Source organism: Vanessa tameamea, chromosome 4 (genome assembly GCF_037043105.1).
Source record: "Vanessa tameamea isolate UH-Manoa-2023 chromosome 4, ilVanTame1 primary haplotype, whole genome shotgun sequence".
Classification (NCBI taxonomy): domain Eukaryota; kingdom Metazoa; phylum Arthropoda; class Insecta; order Lepidoptera; family Nymphalidae; genus Vanessa; species Vanessa tameamea.
Window position 1 is genome coordinate 13,180,892 of NC_087312.1, and position 20,737 is coordinate 13,201,628.

Consider the following 20,737-nt stretch of genomic DNA (forward strand, 5'->3'; position numbering starts at 1 on the left):
TGAATGAATTCATAATTTGGTGTAAATATATGTGACTGTTACGAACATGGAATGATGAATAATGCTGACCTGGGCACCAATTCTACTTCCAAATGGTCATTTTATCGCAATCGAATCGAACTTAAGCGTTCAGCCTATTCCACTAACACAACAGTCCAGTTGCAGTTCGGTCGAAGTTGGATCGATATTCGTCTGGTGCTTTGTTAGCAAACATACGACATTTTGCTATTTAAAAATGATAATTTATTTGGACCAAAACTGCATACGGTTATTGCAATAGGTATTTGACGGTTGATTATGTTATATAAAACGACGAAAATGTGTTTATTTTTTCAATTCTGATTACCATAAGTAAGAGCTATTGAAACTGGCCCTTGAGCATTCATCCACAGATATTACACATGTGTGTGATATTAAACTTTGGCGGTGGGGGGCCCTCTTTAACCGCTAGGCTTCAGGCCGTGGCTCACAATAAAGTTTAAGTACAAGTTCGCGACTTCCTTATTTATTTATAGTTATATTTGATTTTCATTGATCACTCCTTATACATCAATTGTGATATCTTGCTATTAATGAAAATTATAACAGTATCAACACAAACAAGAATAGGACCGGATGGAAAGTTTGATATCGGAAAGATCTCTCATGTAATCTATTCTGAGATCATAGAAACTGTCTTACCAGATATAGAGGGGCAGAAACTTCAGATATGTCCGTTTGAAATGTGAGTTTGAATCTGATTGCTCGTTGATTTAACTAGATAACCGACCCTAATGATATATTTAGTAACTGCTGAGTTTCTTGTCGGTTCTTCTTCGGTAGAATCTACTTTCCGAACCGGTGGTAGCTTTACATTTAATTCAACATTGTGACATGACGATTCAAATGTGCCTACTTGAATAAAAAATGTTATGATTCTCATTTTTTTTATCTCTGTCTGTGCAAAATGCATTTTATTTCTTTATCTTTACGAATACAAAATAAGATTCAATCTATTTGTCACCTTATCACGACTAAACTACTGAGCCGATAATAATGAAATTTCACATTGGCATAGCTTGGGGTCTGGTTTAGGGCCTATGACATATCATATAAATATCCCGTTTCAGAATTTACGGTAAAATGATAATTATAATAAGGTTTATACATAAAATATATTAAACATGTATAAGAATATTGTAATATGTTTGTAAATTAATCACTGGTGTGATTTTGGTAAATAATTATATTTTTACAGAGAATATCCTGCTTATGATAACAAAGTATACGTTGGTAATATACAAAAACTATTAAATATAAAAGAGTGAGTAGTTTCAATGACTGTAGTTCTGGGTATTTATTGATATTTTTAATGCACATGTTAACATTTTTGTGTTCTATTTACACAGGCTTCGGAATCGTTTAAAAAAAATGATTTCTTCTATAATTGAAATTAGAGGTATTTGCTTATTACGTATATTTTGTGTTGTATGTATGATTTATTTTGTGTTGATATTTATGTGTTTTTATTTCAACAGATCCCAGAGTTCCCGTTGCTACTAGGTAAAGTATACTTTTAAGAATCTTAATATTTTTCTATATTTGTAGGTATATTAATGCGTTAATATTATTAGTTTATGTAGATTTACGCATATACCATCTTGTGATAGAATTTGTGATGATTATAAAGCTGTCAAATATAAAAGGTAAGACTTAAACAATAATGTTTTTCACGATTATGTACGATTTCTTAGAATTAAGATTTCCGAGTAATATTGTCGACTATGCTACAAACTATAGGTTAGGTTAGCTAAGGTATTTTCATGTAAACATGATTACTAATAAAGCCTTACAGCGCGCAGTGAATTTTGTACATAAATATATATTAGCTCTTACATTCCGTTAGGTCGATAATATTATAATTATAATACATAAAAAAATAATCATTTCGTTTTAATTATTCATATTCATTCATCGCATATACGATGGAGTTAAAACTTAGTACCAGTAAGAATATTTTTTATTGACACTTACTAGAAGGCTCCTGGCATGTGTGACATGTCGGGTATTATTTAATAACTAAATTTTAACATTAGCTATATTTACAACGTCACTAATATACGTCAATATTTCATCAATTTAGCCAAACACCTCCTTATCTGTTATGAAGGGTATAGAAACATTTTCAACTACCCCTCCATCCGTCTACTGTATAAAAGGGTTTCTCCACAATTCATCTTTTCATATTCTAAACTGACAGGCATACGAGAATTTAAATCGTCGTGGAATTAGGTTCTTTATTTTTGAATCAATGCAAAATCATTCATGTCATCAATTTACCTTTTTTTACAGATATAGTTCCGCATCGGGAACACCATGTGTAGTAAAACATAATGAATCATTCATGGAAGGAATTAATAATGTTATTAATATTGATAATCAATCATCCTGCGTGTGTTGCAAAACTTATAAAGAGTCTCTCAATAATAATGTTGATAGCAATTTGAATGAACGACGTAAAGAATTTATTAAACAGTCAAGCTTAAAAGTAATTAAATAAATAATAAATAAAGACCCACTTGCTAATGAAGAAAAATAAGGAACCAAAGAGTTAAAGGAACAAAATGTCGTAAAAAACATAGAAGAATTAAATAATAAACTTCATTTGGAAGTTTTGATACATCCTTGTGAAAATTAAAAAAGATAGATATATGATGTCGAAGACATGTCGATGGGCAGCATAATTTTATTTGATTAGAAGAAATAAAGAAGGATTAACAAATGTGTGATTTCCAAAAATTGCAAAAATTCTCAAAAATCGTTAGTAAAAGAAAATTCAACGCTATTGAAGATATTGAAGATTAATATTTAATATCTAATTTCACAGTCGAATATTTAGTCGTAGTAAAAGTATATAGGTATTTAAAACATTCGTTATAAATAAAAGCTTAGTTTATTTTAACTTTTTTATTTTCTTAATATATTTTAACACAAGGACTAGCTTAAAACTAATTTGTAACTTATTACAAGTTATTTATTGTACAGTATAAATAAATTCTTTGACATTACATCTAAATGAATGATGGTAAATTATCGGATTCTAACTTCATTGAAATTAATTGAAATAAAATTGTGATTATAGAAATGGTTGACAAGAGTACATTACTAATGACAATAATTATTTCGCAAATTACAAAGCTGAGTTAGAATACTGTACTCAAACGAGTATTTAAATATTAATTTAAATACTTAATTTTCGAAATCATAAGGGCGCTGAGGACGCCTCTGAACTAAAGGAATGTTGACTTCTTCAGCTGATCTGAAGACTTGGGGCTGGTACTGAAGTCTGGCCGCTGGTCTCTGCTGCTGAGGAGCTGGAGCACGACGGGGTTCCTCTTCCTTTAAATTAAAATAAATATTTAAAGTCTCAAAATACAAAAGTAATACTTTTATAAATACAAAAGCAATTTGACAAACCACTTAAAAAGTAGTCATTTTCTATCTGTCGAATTATAATAATGGATTCAGAAATAATTATATTATTTGACGATAGGCCAGAAGGTATGTACGAGTATAAGTAGGGTGTGCTGGATACTTTTACAATAATTAAAAGAATTAAGAGATGTACACAATATTTAACGACTTAAATTGATAATAATTTAAAATATTCTTAACATTTCCTATTTTTTGGTATTTTTTCATTAGTTGCAACCAAAATATCTTATACCACTAATGTGCAGCTAACTTCTATATTTTGATTAGAGTAATAATTTAGAACAAATGAAATTCATATCGTCACTTGCCTCTTCATCTTCGTCTTGTTCGAAACGGTCATCCCTGTATACCTCAGAGGGGTAATACCGGTCGGAGTACTTGAGGGATACATTTGGCTTCCTTTGTACTTCTTCCTCATTAATGGGTCTGTACAGGTAATCGTTGACAAAGTGGTACTTGGCGGATTTCTGGCAAATGCTGTCGTGTGTCGGCGGCATACAGATTAAATGAACCTGAAATAGATTAGTTTATATAAATATTCGATCCAAAATATATGAACCAAGAATTATCATGAAGTTATTTATATTATATAATTGAAAATAATTTATAAAACCTACTTGATGGAATGTGAAACCATCAGGACAGATCCAGGAATGCTTGGCGTTGTCCTGGCAGTAGTGGAAGACTTCACAGTTGAGCTCTTGATCAGCATAGTATCCGGTATTCTTATTAACACAATCGAATTTGGACTGCTGCAACAGTTGCGATAGACGATCTGGCTCTTCCTTCTCTTCTTCCTCTTCTTCTTCAATCAACTGCTGTTTTGTTGGACGATGTTCTTGAGGCTATTAAACAAAATAAGATGAATATATATTCTTTCTTTAGGCTATTGGTTGATGTTCTCTTATGTTCAACATATATTCATTGATTTTAATTCATAAATTTAAGATTATTCTAACTGTACCGAAAATATTATTACCCTTCTTTGTGGTTGTCTAACTTGTTGTCTCTGCTCTTCAACGTAAACTTGAGGTCTTGTAGGGACGTTGTATTCCTGTTGCTGTTGTTGTTGTTCCTGTTGAGGACGCTGATAGCCGGCCAGCTCAGCGAGAGATGGCGTGGGGCGGAAACCACTAGGAAGAGTATTGGAGTACGCAGCCTGTGTATAAGCACGCGGTCTGAGATTACGTGTTTCCTGAAAAATAATAAAAAATATATATTGATAAAATGTATTCACTTACATTTATTAATAATAACTACCAGAAATTATCATACAATTGCTTTACTATTTGTAAAAGATGGGAATTCGAACTTCCTCTGATCATAATATCACATTGCTGAAGCTATCCCAAAACAAAATATAATTTCAGCCAAAAAAAGAGGCAATATATCATCAAACACGTATCGTTTATTATTTTTAGTATCGTGTGTAATACTTTTTTAGCAAATGGCACTCAGTTTTTATTATAAACATTGTACGTAATTGATCTTAATTAAAGGCATACGTCAGTGCATTGACGAAAGGCTGACTTAAAATCATGTAATGAGTTAAACCTATTTAAGTTACAAAAGGCGTGACCGTTGCGTCGGTTTGACAGTTGCAACATGAATCTTATTTACGATTGTGCCAGTAGGTACTTAGATAAACGCTGAAACTTTTAAAGTTACGCTATCAATTTATTTATATGTACTATTTATAGACAGTATGACATGAAATAAGTTCAAAACGTTACAAAACATTGTGGGCGACCATTGTTTGCATTTACAGACCCACATCCCACGTGTGTGTGTTACTAAAGGATTATAAATTATTGCGTACAATTTGAAGAATATCATTAACGCTTCAGTTTAGTGATCTGTTATCTCACGGTATTACTACAAAACAACATAAAAAATTTGTAAGGTTTTTAAAGGTTGTTTTTAAAAAGGAGAATATATTTTATTTAATATTGTCGGATTCAAAACTCTAAAACTGTTTTAGTACGTGTCAATTAAATTGACATAAGTAGTATTTCAAATTTATTTTAGTTCTTTTTTTTTGAGGTTTCGGATATTACATGCTTGCATGCTTGCGTTATAAAAGTCTAATTTATGATTTTAATTTTATTTTAGTTCATTTTATTTTAAGGTCTCGGGTCGATAATGCTTTTGGTGTAAAATTAAAAAGATAATTTGGAATTCAAATTTATTTTAGCAGTTATTTTATTTTGACGTTTCGGGCCGATGGTAATGCTTAAATAATAGATATCCGTAATTTAAATATGCATTCATTTACAAAGATATTACAAACGATTTAGAAATCGACGTTGCGTGGTCTGTTTCAAAAATTAAATGTTTAGATAAAATTTAATGGATTAAGAAAGCTCCATCGTGACACTCATTTCTCATCATAAAATAAATTCAACAAGAAATCAATACAAACATTACTATTTCTACTTTTAAAGAATGTAGCAATTATTACGACATGTAATGGTTATCAATTGAATAATAGGTTTCATTATTGTCATTATTCCATAACACGCGACACAATGGTGCGTTCGTGTTCTGGGAAAAAACAGTCGGATAAATCATTCGTGCGTTACGACGCGCGTCATTTGTAAGTTGAAACGTAACGTAAATACTGTTATCCGCATAATTTTAGTCACTTTATGTCTGATTTGAAGAATATATTGATAGTAAAATGATCAACTAGTAGTAAATTGATCAGTATATTAACCTTTGTTTCACGTTTAGTAGTAAACGCGAGCCGTGAGTAAATTCACATGTACCTAACCTACCTACCAAGGAAATTGTCAGTGTAATTATACAATGCAGCATAAATCATCGTGGTAAGAAGGTTATCTTTCACCATCAGAATGCCTTCATCTATCATTTAGGTAACAAACAAACCCTCAAAAGTAATAATATTCTTCTTTTTGTATTGTTTCCCCTTCGTCCATCGACTCCGGCACTCGACTACAAACTAGGACTCGTTTATACTTCTTCACTATGATGTTATGTCCCATTGTGCCTTTTATAACACTGGCTTACTAATCCTTTAAATTGAAACACATAACATGTAACAATATTGATATTTGGTTAATACAAATTTAAAGTAATAAAAAGCTGATTCCACCTAAGCGGTATATTTATATATGTTAAAGGTACCTAACAATATTTAACGTAATAATATCATTGGCATGACAAGAGAAAAAAAAGCGTCTAAAGTACCTATACTCTCACGCATAATAACGTAAATTAAAAAAAAACGTCTTCTAACTGCTTCTAGTCGTATCGGATAATCAATACTAATATTATTATAAATACTTTACTTGGTGGAAGGGCTTTGTGCAAGCCCATCTGGGTAGGTACCAACGCTCATCAGATATTCTACCGCCAAATAGCAGTACTCAGTATTGTTTTGTTCCCAAAGTTGGTGGCGCATTGGTGATATAAGGAATGGTTAATATTTCTTACAACGCCATTGTCTATGGGCGGTGGTGAACACTTACCATCAGGTCGCTCACTTGGTCGTCCGCCTAGCGATATCATAAAAAAAATCTTTCTTATGTCTAACACCTGACGACCAGCCCCTAAAATACGATTGAAGCCGAGGGCGACCACTAGTTGCTTATAACAAAAAATAACATTAGCAGCCTGTAAATTTCCCACTGCTGGGCTAAGGCCTCCTCTCCCTTTGAGTATATTCCACCACGCTGCTCCAATGCGGGTTGGTGGAATACACATGTGGCAAAATTTCGTTGAAATTAGACACATGCAGGTTTCCTCACGATGTTTTCCTTCACCGCCGAGCACGAGATGAATTATAAACACAAATTAAGCACATGAAAATTCAGTGGTGCCTGCCTGGGTTTGAACGGGAAATCATCGGTTAAGATGCACGCATTGTAACCACTAGGCCATCTCGGTTCTCGGTTCACAAAAAATAAGAGGCAGAGAAAAGCACGCTAAGCATTAAATAGTTTTAAATACAAACAGATCAATTACTTATTTTCTACTTTCACTAAAAATATTGTACTCTTGCAATAAGATAAAAGAATATGGCGAAGATTGATAATGTTGCATATATAACATAAACAATCTATTCGCCCGTGGAGAAATCTATCGTTATTTAGATTTATCTATAATTCTAAGTGGTTAGTATTTTTTTATTATGATATAAAAATCGTAACACTGGTTCAACAAGATACGTTATAAAACATATAATAGTTACGTTTTAACAAGACTAGCGAAAGTCTAGAAAGAAAAACAATTTGAACTTTTTAAAAAAAAAAAGGCTACAATATTAAACATAAAACTTATTAATCTATTGTTTTGATTAACCATATGGATGAAAAATGAATCAAACCTTTTTATATCCGAGAAGGCAACATGGCGACGTATTATGTTTTAAGTTAATATTAATTCCTGCCTGTCCAGACAAGACCTGACTAATATAACCTCTTACGTACGTATCAATGTAGATGTGTGTAGGTAATTATTATCTAAGTAAGATACACCATCGAAGCCAATCGATTTTTTTTTTTATTTAGTGGTTGCAAACGAGCAGGAGGCCACCTGATGGAAAGTGACTACCACCCATGGACATCTGCAAAACCGGGGGGCTTGCAGGTGCGTTATTATTATTATTATTTGTTATTATTGCATTATTTGTTCAACGTTATCTATAAGTATTCAATAGACTGTTCCGCTATAGCTTACATCAGCAGATAATCGTCGAGTACATGCCGAATGAAAGTAAAACGTGTTGTCGGCGTGCCGCAGCTCTCGGAAACAACAAATGCTTATGATATAATCCAATCTATAATAATACTTAAGATAATATATCGTTTACGAATTTTAATTCTAAATAGATAATTTTATAGATTCTAAATAATTATTCAATACGTAGTGACTATTGATTTCGGTTTTTCTCAAAAGTCAAAATAACCGGTCGTGCGTTATTTTTAAGGTGGATGATGAAACTTTTTGTTAATCTTAGTAAGTTTTAGTAATATGTTTATCTATATTAATATTATAAAGGTGAAAGGGACTCTGTCTACCTGTTCGTCTGTCTGAACCGAATTTGATGAAATATGATATGAAGCAAACTTGAATCCCAAGGACATTTTTATAAATAAAACGTACGAAGCCTTCCCTACCGGCGGTCGAATACTTATATCTTATAATAATGGAAGAGGTAGCTAACCTCTTCATCCAGAGCTAGTTCATCGTCCTCTTCGACTCCCGCGTCAGGTACATCATCTTCTTCTTCAGAAGCGAAAGCTACTCCTAGAAGCAGCAGCGCTATGAGGAAACTCCACCTGTAACAATTAAAAAATGAAAATTATTTCCATTCGCTTGGAATAAAAATAAAAGAAAATTGCTACATTGTCTATGATTTATACAAAACAAATTATGTAAAAACATAGCAAAAGAACATGCATTAAAATGTTTAAGCTTTAATGATATTTTTTCTTATAATTTTTGTATAACTTGTATAAGCTTTACACCAATATATATTTCCACAAAACATTATAAATGATAATAATTAACGCTAATTCGCTTTTCAACTAATATGTATACACAATAATAATAAAAATAATAAATATTATAAAATAAAGTTTATAAAGTGATTCTTCAAATATTTTGATGTATTTATGTAATTAAACTGAAACATACTCTTACATACGTAATAAGGCACAAAATTTATTCATTTTGTTATAATCGATTCATCGCATCTTCTGGTTGTATAATTACCGTGGTATTTAGAAACTGCAAGGCGAGTTTATTGAATAACAGGAAAACCTAACGCGCTATACCTATCCGAAGGTCTGAAGAATTATCAAATATTGACTCCAAAGTGCCGTCCTTCCAAATACGGCGATACTTCTATTACGTGTTTAGAATTAACTTTCTAATGTTTAGAACATAAAATATTGATGTGACGACGTAAATTAATGCAAAGTGAATTTTGTACACGAGTTATGTAGGTGAAAATAATGATAGAGTAACGTTTAAATTAAATACGGTATTCTATCATGTGCAGGTCTGTCAACCATTTGGCTCACCGTTCGGATTTGTCTCGATGTTTGGTCTTCTGTCCTGATGTTGGTGAGAGAATATATTAATTTAAAAAAAATATTTTCTTAAAGAAAGTTGATAACTTAAGTTACAAACTTCGCAAACAGCCCACTTCTATAAGATAAAGATCGTTTTGATTTCGGTTGAAAGAAAATACAAATTACACCAACGAGTCGTGTCCACATTAGTCAATGATATAATTTTCTTCATCTTTACTAAATACAACTAAATCTATCTCTCTCAACATTATAAAAAACACATAAAAATCTCAAATATGAGCCTTTTTAATTGTTAATTTATTAGTCATGTTTATATATTGAAATGGTAACCCTACTAAAGGAGAGTACTATAATGCTATTTAGCTATTATGCTAGCTTTCCTATAATTTCACTTTCAATACATTCATTGATATGTTGTATGAAGTGTTATGTTTATTAATAATAATCGTATCCAGATTAAGAATTAATTAATGCTTAATCCTACGATATTTAGTTCATGAGATTATTGTTAATAAGTTTGAACTCTTATTTTAATAAAACACTCCAAGAGGAATTAAATATTATTCTTTTTTCGCCAACTTGCATTGGAGCAACGTGGAAGAGTTAGTTCTAAATCTTCTTCTTAAAAAGGAGAGGAGACTTTGGCCCAGAAGTGGATCATTAACAGGCTGTTATTTTACTATACTTATTTCGATAGAAACCTGTATTTCAGTTCAGTACTCATTAACAGAAAGCAGTTTATATTTCAAGTGCCATTGATTGGCAACCGTAGCGTAATCAGCAACCACAGGCAATAATGCGTTGCAGTGATAGAGCAGGCGCAATGCTCTGCTATTATTTCCTGAGATGTTTCTTAATAACGACCAACTACGACACTCGAGCCCTTTAACGAAAATGTTGCCATCCGTATTTCAAAAGTATCTGGTTAAAACTTAAATTACATATTTAGATCTCCACATTTATTAAATAATAATAAAGTATTATTAGCGATGTAGGAACAATTACAAAGACAGTTTGAAGTATGACTAAGACTATATTAAAATATAAATAAACATAATTTTAATGAATGAATGTGTAACTGATATATAAATTGTGACCAAACTGGATATATAAGTAGGTTACTAATTTAACACCATAATCGACTTAACACACTTAACACAATGGGAAAGAAAGATCTAAATATTTTATTATATAATATTTACATAAAATTACTAGAAAGTGGTTTGTTCAGGGCTGGATTAAGAGGAGCTCCACCTCAACAAGGGAGATACCAAACCAGATCATTCTAAATCTTGTAATTTACTATATCTATATATGACGATGTTTGTACGTACTCATGTAGGTAAATGTAACGCATTAAATTATTGAAACACTCAACTCAAAAAACTGTTAAGTTTATTTGAAAAATAATTACTTGTTGCCCCAGATCCTGCAGACCTCTGAAGTTGGGTTTGTTTATTGTATGCATAAAAATATGATCAATAATGATCAAATTGATTGGGAGCGAGTAAAGGTCAGCACAGATTCTTATTTTCAATATGTAATTTTCTCAAAAAGCCTTTATTTAATCTGTGTATTAAATGACTATCGAGTAAAGTTTAGTAATTGACTTAGTGTCCAAGCATGTAATTTAGACATTATTGATAAAATCATGTTGACCGTCGGCCGATATGTTTGTTGACGCAAGATGCATAAATATTCCGAAGTACATTAGATAATATTTTACTAAAAACATTTAGCAATAATCAAAACATCTATATCAATATAAATGAAATCGTAGAGGTACTTAATCACGTACTTACTCGTAACAGATCCAAGCAAATAAACAATAATAAATACAAATATGTTACCTTACGGCTTTTACCATTATAAAAGGAAAATGAAGTTTAACAAATGTAGGTTACACTGTCTAACCGTATACACTTAATGTATTGCAACGCGAGTATGAGTGGTGTACCTAAAATGGGTGTGCCCGAACGGTATTTACTTATGATGATAGAGTCTTGCTGTAATTAGGTTTGAAGAAAGCTGTTACATGACTTTTAAAAATTAATGTAACGCAGCTTCGGGGCATTGACGATGTTTTATTTATGTTATATTACGCAACGTTCTTTAAAATTGTTTTTATACGCATTCAAAGGAAGCGAAAGACACGTGTTACGTGAACGTTCAGACGTATAAATTGCGTTGATAATTAATTATTGTAATTAATATGTTTTGCATATTACGCTTTAACTGGTTGCAGATACGCCTTTAATACAACATCTACAGTTTGTAGCCCTTACATAACTTTCGTAATATATTTTAATTGAAAACTATGTTTATTATTTTGTTTTATGTACTTACTCAGATGTACATCTGAACTATTTCTTACACGGCGGTAGCTACAACTACGCTAGAGATATATTCCATAATTGTGCGAGCAAACTAGATACATTCTATTCGCGATTTCAAAGTCTTTCGTCCTGACTGATTTCGGCTACGGCAGCCAAATTTAATGGAGACCAGGCAACTAGGCAGAGTATATTATAACGCAGGCTTGTGAGCACAAATACAGATGCGCTCCATTCCCTCATAGTCTCTCAGAATCAAATGCGATACGACTGGAAAAAACATATGACTGAAATAAAAATAAGAAAATATAATATGGCTATAGCTTTTCAGAACCCAGGACCTCAGGGTCTGCATCCTTATAAACTAGCCAATAAAATAACGAGTCAGTTAATTAAATGTTAAATACCATAATTATGACCACTATGACATTTAATATAATTTCCTTATAAGCTTAAATCATCTAACTTCCTGATTACTAAAGTTATAAAACGACTTTAAAATGTCAAAATATTTTTCTGTCACAACTTATTACGTTAAGTTGTAATAAAATAACCACTGTCGTGTTACGTTACCAAGGTTCGTATATTTATGTAATGCTTTAAAATACATTTGTACAAAATATAAGTAGAATTTATTTTATTGTAAAAGTACGTTCTTTCTGTATTAAATTCATCGAATCGTGAAATAATCTTGCGTATCCTAATGATTACTTGTCCACTAGAATACTGTTCTCGGCAACAAAGCCTAAACTAGGCTATCTGGTCCGTGACGAGATTGCCACTCATTGCTTATTATATTCAGTTGGATAAATTAATTTTTAGTAACTCTAATATTAGTCCGTATTTATTGAACTAAATTGTTATTTTTAGCAAATTTATTTCTAAATAGTTTCATACTATTCTTGATAAGGGTAGTTAGTGGCAGAATACGTATTTTCAACCCAATACACGCCACTGAGTTATTTGTGTTTATATTTGATCTCGTATTTAGCAATATGGAAAACATCGCAAGGAAATCTGCTTGTGTCAAATTACACTAAAATTCTACCAATAATCCACCTACCCATATTGGGGCGGCAGCGTGACGGCTTTCTACTAAACCAGTAAAGTAGTCGTTGTCACTTTGAATTTATTGAGGAATCGCGTCGAAATCAATCGAAGCTTTTTAATACGTTTAGACGATGATAAGGCAAACAGGAATCATCTGACCGTTGAAAAATAATTAAATATAAATAAATAAATATTGGACAACATCACATACATTACTCTGATCCCAATGTAAGTAGCTAAAGCACTTGTGTTATGGAGATCAGAAGTAACGACGGTACCACAAACACCCAGACCCAACACAACATAGAAAACTAATGAACTGTTTCTACATCGACTTGGCAGGGGATCGAACCCGGGACCTCGGAGTGGCGTACCCATGAAAACCGGTGTACACACTACTCGACCACGGAGGTCGTCGTCAATAATAACTTCATATACTAGGTATATGAAGTTATTATTGAATTAAAGAATATCTGATAATGAGTAGGTACACAAATTCCTCATATTTCGTAATTGTCCGTCTACAAATGTATAAGTGAATATTCTTAGTAATAATTCAATTTCTTGTTTCGAAGATATTTGTCCCAAATAACTTTGTAGATACTTCGCAGATACTACAAAACCTATAGTTCGACCGATGTAATTATACGGCTTTACGACATCGGACAACGCTATGAATCAACGTATTAAATTCTGTGTCTGCAAGAATTTATTTTTACGGAATTTTATTTGAGAAAGTTAAAGGAAAACCATATAGGTTATATTAATTAAAAATAATTTAGTATAATGATATAAGACTATGTATGTATGGATGCAGTAGGTTTTTTAAATTAATAATGATAATAGGTAATAATGATTGTTTTCAATATAAATAATTCCTATATAAATATATGTACATGTAATATATTAAAAAAAACCTATAGCTTAATGTAACCCAAATCATGTCAACTTACGTAATAGTGAGACCTAATACAGAAGTGCAGGCACTAGAATTACAGTTTTACTAAATAAAGTAACCTTTAAGATTATAAACGCTTGCAATACAATGAAATTAAAATTATACAGATAGTAAAATAAATTATGAATAATTCTTTGCAAACTGAAATATAAAGAACTTACGACATTTTCAATTATTTTTTTTCATAATAAGGTTATTTTCAAAACGTAAATAAACAAATTAGATCCAGTACGTTGCTCAAACATTAATTAAAGAGATTTGACCTCGTCTTATTCATTTGACAATAAGACTACGAAATGTGCCTATCGTTAACAAATCTAACCATTAAACATGCAGGCGAATTTAAATCGGTGGTAAATTATTAACTACAAGCTCACGAAGGTAAACGTGAAGGCGGCCGGCTGCCCTAAAGTCAGTCATTGGTAGGACACCTGAAAATTTATAGATACGGAAAAAACCAGCAGTCAGTGGATCCAGCTAAATTGATAATAATTTATAATTCAAACTATGTATGTACTAAAATCATCAAAATGAGAAAAAAATCCATATTGTTAGTAACATGATTAAATTTAAAAATTGCATTAATCTCAATCGCTTAGTTTTGTATGTATGCGTACAGTAACATTTTATAGTATGCACCAATCAATGATTATAGCAATTATTAAAACATTTTAAAATGTAGCAAAATGAGTCAGTTCTTGTTGACATTTAATCCAATAATAGCAAACTATATATTACCTAATTCTAGCGGCAATAGAACGTGTAAATAAAATAAGATTAATTGCCAGTTTTAATTGGTAATCAAAAAATTAAGTGTCATATGATAATATTATTTAGTTTATCCTCAATTAAACGTATTAATTACAATAAAGTTACGCATAAAAATCCTTTTCTTTTTTAATTAATACTAATATGAACAAAATAACAAGCAATTTAATAATGCTTGATACTAATATTTACGTCCAGTCAACATTTATATACAAATTGTGTTGAGCCATTTTCAAAGATTTCATTTCAAACCTGCACATCACTGCAATACGATTAATGATAATGGCAAAGCCAATTAAACCTCTATTGAATTGCAAATAATTGGTTTTATGTAAGAGAGATCTAAAGTTTAATTACTTTTTAACAATCAATAAACACGGTGTAAATGATTGCTTATTTTCTGAGTTACATTCGAATATAGCTTACGATAAATCAGTGACATAATGACGGGCACCATGTGCTGAGTCACTTGCCTCCGTTATGTTCTTGTTTTGAGACTACTGCGCCTGCGCAAGTCTCGCGTGCTGATGTGACATTATCTTCCGATTTCACTTTCCACTGTTACATAATGCGTCCCGTGCATAGTTCGGGTAAATAATTTGTTTAACGGAATATAAATTAAATTATATTTTTAAATAGGGGAAACATTATTTACATCAATAAACTTGTTGAGATTTCTGTATCTTGCAATTTATTAGGTTCAAAGTTTTTTTTTATATATATACTATTTGTAGGCACGAAACGATTTGACCAGTACAAATATTTAACGGGCGCAGTAATTAAATTATCGATCATCGTTAACTCGTTCGTCTTTGTTGCATTTTAGTTCAATTTCTTTCATTGTGTCATAAAAGAAAATGTTACACCAAGGTCTTGTTAGTGTATCAGTTAACATTACCGTATCGAATTAGGTAATGCGAGACATTGACACCATTCAGCATCCAGTTTGACAGGTCTCACAAAAACAAAGCTATTGTCTCATCTGGACAAATCATGAGTGTGTCAATCAGCATCTTGCACAACTTAATACTACTACCAACTTAAGCCTACTTGAATAATTAAGAGCATTTTTTTGTTTTTAAGTTTAAGCCTAATAGGAATATGCTTTATTATGACATATGACAATATCCTAAGAAATGATATTGATCGCGAAATATGTTCGTCATATCTTTGATGCTCACAAGTAATGTAATTTATTTTGATTGGAAACAATATTGTGCTAAAAACAAATCAGACTGACTTAGACATTTTTAGTTATAAATGTTGTGCGAACTTTTTTAAGGACCTCTAAGGCTTGCTTTCTTGGGGTACTACACCACCTACTCATCATATAATCTACCGCTAAACAGCAATACTTAGTATTTTTGTGTTGCAGTTTAGAGGGTGAGTGAACCAGTGTAACTACAGATACATAACATCTTACTTCCTAATAAATATATATTAAGTTATATATATATATAAAACTTACAAAGGCGTAGTAGTTATTATAGATTTATCCAGCATTCGTCATAAAAGCGACCGGATTTCCTGCAATGGAGTCGCTATAATTAATGACGAATATATTTCAAATGCCATAAAAGACATTTTCTATGACATTTGAAACTTTATTGTCTTCATTTGTCTTCAAACTTTAATCTTATATGTTTGCGTGACAGACTGATTAGTCACAGCGTGTATTGTAGCTCAATAAACAAAATATAACTTACGTACTTTACGATATAATTATGACCGAGAAATCTTATTTCGTTTTCATCTCCAATTTTGGTGTTTTTCCGCTGTAATTTTGATCGATACTATTTATATGGGTGTATAACTAGTTGGAATAAATTGATTTAGGTTATCAAGTTCGTCATAGCTGTTTAAACAAGGCGAACCCTTTGCCATTGATGACCCTGGACTTAATTCGATGTCTCTTTAGACTCATGCCTTTTTGTATTGGATACGTTTTGTTTGGTTCAAGATCTATTGAGTAACAAATCTCAAGATTCAATTGACTAATTGTTAATTTGATTCACATGTATTTGTCAATGTGTTTATTTGAATAAGTTACGTGTACCACATGGATACATAGATGTATGTACAGTGTACATGATGTTAAATAAAATTATAACTTAATTTATTTGAGTTTATCACTGAAAAACTAGTCAAGTCCAACGTACGACGTCCAACGAAAGGTTTGAGATGTTTTAAACTACGGTGGCATATTGTAACTACATAAATATTAATTACTTCATTAAATTACATTAGTACGTCAAAAACTTTAGCTGCTGTACAAATTATGGATACGTAGAATGGAGGCTTATTAAAAAAAATAGCTATATACGGTACTGAAAATTAATATCTTGGAATATATAGAAATATTATAGAAGCATTTTCTATATAAATTCAATCGAAACTAAGATATCTAAAATTAAACATCACAGTCGTTTTCACATCATTAGCGCCAGGAAACAAATTAGCCAATATCCTGAATCGATGCAAAAATTTTACTCGATCACTTTCTTATTCGATTATTAAAACATCACGCCGATTAATTATCCGGCAACGTTGTTAATTTATTACGATTCGAAATTATTTAATGCGTTATGCGTTCCTCTGTAATATTCGTATTTACTATATTTAAACACCGATTAATTAGTTCCTACACGCGATGCCTGCGATTTTAAATTTTTACACGTAAATCCGTTTTTGCTATCGAGTTAAATGGTTATAATACTAATTGGATTCAATGTTCTGCTAAATTGTTTCCTTCCCGAATAATCAAGGACTTGAAAGCACGTATTTATCATAATTAAATTATTATTTTGAATATTAATAGGAAATAACCGATTGAGGAGTAACGAAAACAAACATTGGTTAATAAATACCCTAATAATTACATTTTAACGAAAAACACTAAATTGTAGTTAATATATAGGATCTTTAATTAAATCCAATACTGTTTTTAGTATTTATGAATTGCGAAGGAAACAGGTGCAATTTTGATATTTATTTCATATGAAGTAAGGGTTAAAATCGCATAAAGTATTATCTAAAGTGTGTTAGCTTCTCGCAACGTTAATCGAGCTGTGTACTTGATACGAATGTTTCGCAATGACCACCTGTGGCTGCGGTTCGTGTGAAAACTTAGCAGGTTTGATCCCGTTCATAAGCTTTTGCGGTTTCTTGAACAAATAGGCATATCTCATATCTTAATGTTTGATTTAAAATGTATACCTACTATTAATAATGTTCAATGTATATCACATTTCTAGACGTTAGGAAACTTTCCCCACATGAACGCTTTTCATCTGGTTTTATTTTACAAATATTAAATTTAGGCGCCTTAAAGTAAAGAACAAAATAGGTTAAACAAGTAGCTACATAAACCTCTGTAAGATTATCGCTAATAGCTTTTGAATTCCAATAAAATTATATATCTAGGTACTCGTACACACTCTAAATTAATCGAATGTTTCATGCGAGTTTTAATATTGTTAAGTACTATATTTATATGGATATGTAACGCTATGTTTAGGTGTAATTACGAAATAATATATACCTAATATTGTATATATTATTCATTTAACTTGTAGTGGTAGTACTTGTTCAGTTGTTAATATTTTATTTTATTCATTGATATTTCAATTGTCATTAAAAAAAAAATTATGAATCATTTTCCAATTTTATTTCCCATCCCAATTTTAACTAATAATAGATAATTACGGTTTAAGCAATTTATCGAATTGAATATATCCGAAAATTCATAAAATTATTAAATTAATAAAAGTTTAAATGTGTCCTTGGTAGCTTGGTAGAACGTAGTGTTTATGTACTCTGTGGGTTGGTCCTTAACCTTATGTTCTTGAAAGTATCAATTTGTCCTTTAATAAATTCATACACCCACATCTAACCCTCGTCATGTAATATTGAACCAAAAATATTTTTCTCAAAAAAGACTTTTGAGTCAAACCTCATTTCATAATCTTAATTATTCGCGCCAACAATTCAGAGAGCCATATTTAACCCGAATTAATGACAAGAGTGCAAGAATACTATATGAAAAAAAACATACACAGATTTACATACAAATGCAGGTATCGTTTTGATATTAGTTACCTACTTATCTTAAAAAAAATTTTGGTTTTTAGTTTGTGTTTACTACGCTCTAACTTTTATTAAATAATGTTTTGTCAAAATTAATGACAGCTATAATTTAAGTAAAAATATTTTAATCTATGTATACAATTCTTATGTAAATAAACATATATATCCACTTTTGATAATAAATAATTGCCAATAATTTTCTATAAAATATTAATTTATTTAACTTTTTATTAAATTGTTTAAATTATATTTAAAATTAAATATGACTTCAATACATATATTTATAAGTATTTTATTTAAAAAAAAAAATTATAAGTGTTAAGTGTTTTACATTGATGATTGCTGGCCATTTGAAACGCAGATATTAGTCCTTCTATTTCAAAATAAGAACTGTAAAAACAACTAGGTACGCATTATATTTTTTTATGTTTATTATGCGACATGTATTTGATCCGCGCGTTGGTTGAAATGTTTTACTTCTGCGGCCGTTTGAATGATTCTTGTGAAAGTAAATTCGAAAACTTGTCTTATTTTATTTTATTGTTTATAAGATAAGACAATTACATTCACTCTTGTAAATAGAGTTCAGTCGATCCTAAGTTTATTGTACCCAACTAATTGGCTGTCTATTATTTTTGGTATTTATAGAACAAATATATTTCTAAATTTTTCCCTTTAACTTTAAATGATGCTACCTGGGGTTTAAATTTAAATTTGATTTTTTTTAGATACCAGGAATGATGTATGAGAATTCTTCTTAAAGAGGGCATTGACCAGCTGTAGAACAGTTACGACTGTTACGAGTATGTTGAAATAATTCATACCTATACTTACTTAAATATATCTTATCTCTGTGTTATAAATATCTTTATTAAAGATATAAAAACAAATATAATACTTTCACTTCAGTCAAACAAACGAAGCATAAGAAATTAAATTGGAACTACTTTCATTTCGGTGTGATTTTATCAAAAGTGTTCAAGTTTAGATTTTTTTTGTTACAAAATCAGATACCGTGAACGATTTAAAATCAGAAAAAAATCGTCAAAACCTACCTAGTTTCTTCTAATGATATTGTCTTGTTTATAAATTAAATTTTAGTTAAAAGAATATTTTTTTAAATATATCTTTATAAAAAAAGCCTAATGAGGTTGATTATCGTACAAATCGTAATAACCTTTAACAATATAACTATAATATAATCAAGCTATATTATTGCCATTATTTATACCAGTAGCTTTAAATCAATCATTTTTTTAAGTCATAAAAAATATATATATATACCGCGAAATATTCAAATTAAAATATTATATGTTAAAATTTGATCTTCATATTTATTAATTCACAACTAAAACGAAAGGTCAAAGTCAAGTCTAGATCAAAAGGCGCTCGACCTTTTACAGATTAATAAAAAATAATAAAAACCTCATACAATGTATAACAGCTCCCGCGCTTGCAATTTTGTAGAAATTGTTTTGAACGATGCGACGTAGACTAAGTATGTGTGCAGAGAAAGTTATTGATTTCACATGTTTATTAGAAATTAAACAGGACAACACATGATACATTTTAGAAACTTGTTAAAAATATACATTATTGCACACACATATGTATCTATATAATAACGAAATTAATATCGCTAGGTAACTAATCAAGAGGAATAATTTTCTTTGTATTTTATTAAATAAAACATACCTACTATGAATTAATTTGTAACTATTGCGATTATAACCAAATATGGAAACGATCATAAAACAAAACTCCAACCATCTCGATTTCCATCCTTACATGATCATTACATAAAAACATTAAAATCACTAACCGAAGAAAAAAAGATTATAATTACCTCATATTCATTATAATGCACAAAAATATCCGTATAGTAGCAACACTGTAATTAAATGTCAAAAACCGCGGCAAGGAACAGTGACGCGGGAACGAGCGTGCGATATAAGACTGCGCGGCTACGTGCTTTCACCATGATATATAAGCATCGCCACTGAACC

The 20,737-nt window shown here is 30.7% G+C and overlaps 1 protein-coding gene across 2 annotated transcripts; it reads right to left on the reverse strand.

The window, feature by feature from the left end:
• Positions 1–2,935: 2,935 nt before the first annotated feature.
• Positions 2,936–20,737, reverse strand: LOC113395834 (putative uncharacterized protein DDB_G0268364). 2 transcript variants are annotated; one of them, XM_026633537.2, is made up of 6 exons: positions 20,578–20,737; positions 8,663–8,777; positions 4,454–4,669; positions 4,092–4,319; positions 3,783–3,986; positions 2,936–3,378 (listed from the first exon to the last, which is right to left on the reverse strand). In XM_026633537.2, exons 1-6 carry the CDS (start codon positions 20,586–20,588, stop codon positions 3,229–3,231), a joined length of 924 nt encoding a protein of 307 aa, XP_026489322.2. In that variant the 5' UTR covers positions 20,589–20,737; the 3' UTR covers positions 2,936–3,228. The 2 variants fall into 2 exon arrangements, with proteins under 2 accessions (XP_026489322.2, XP_064076803.1); XM_064220733.1 differs by having other exon boundaries at positions 2,936–3,374; positions 3,779–3,986.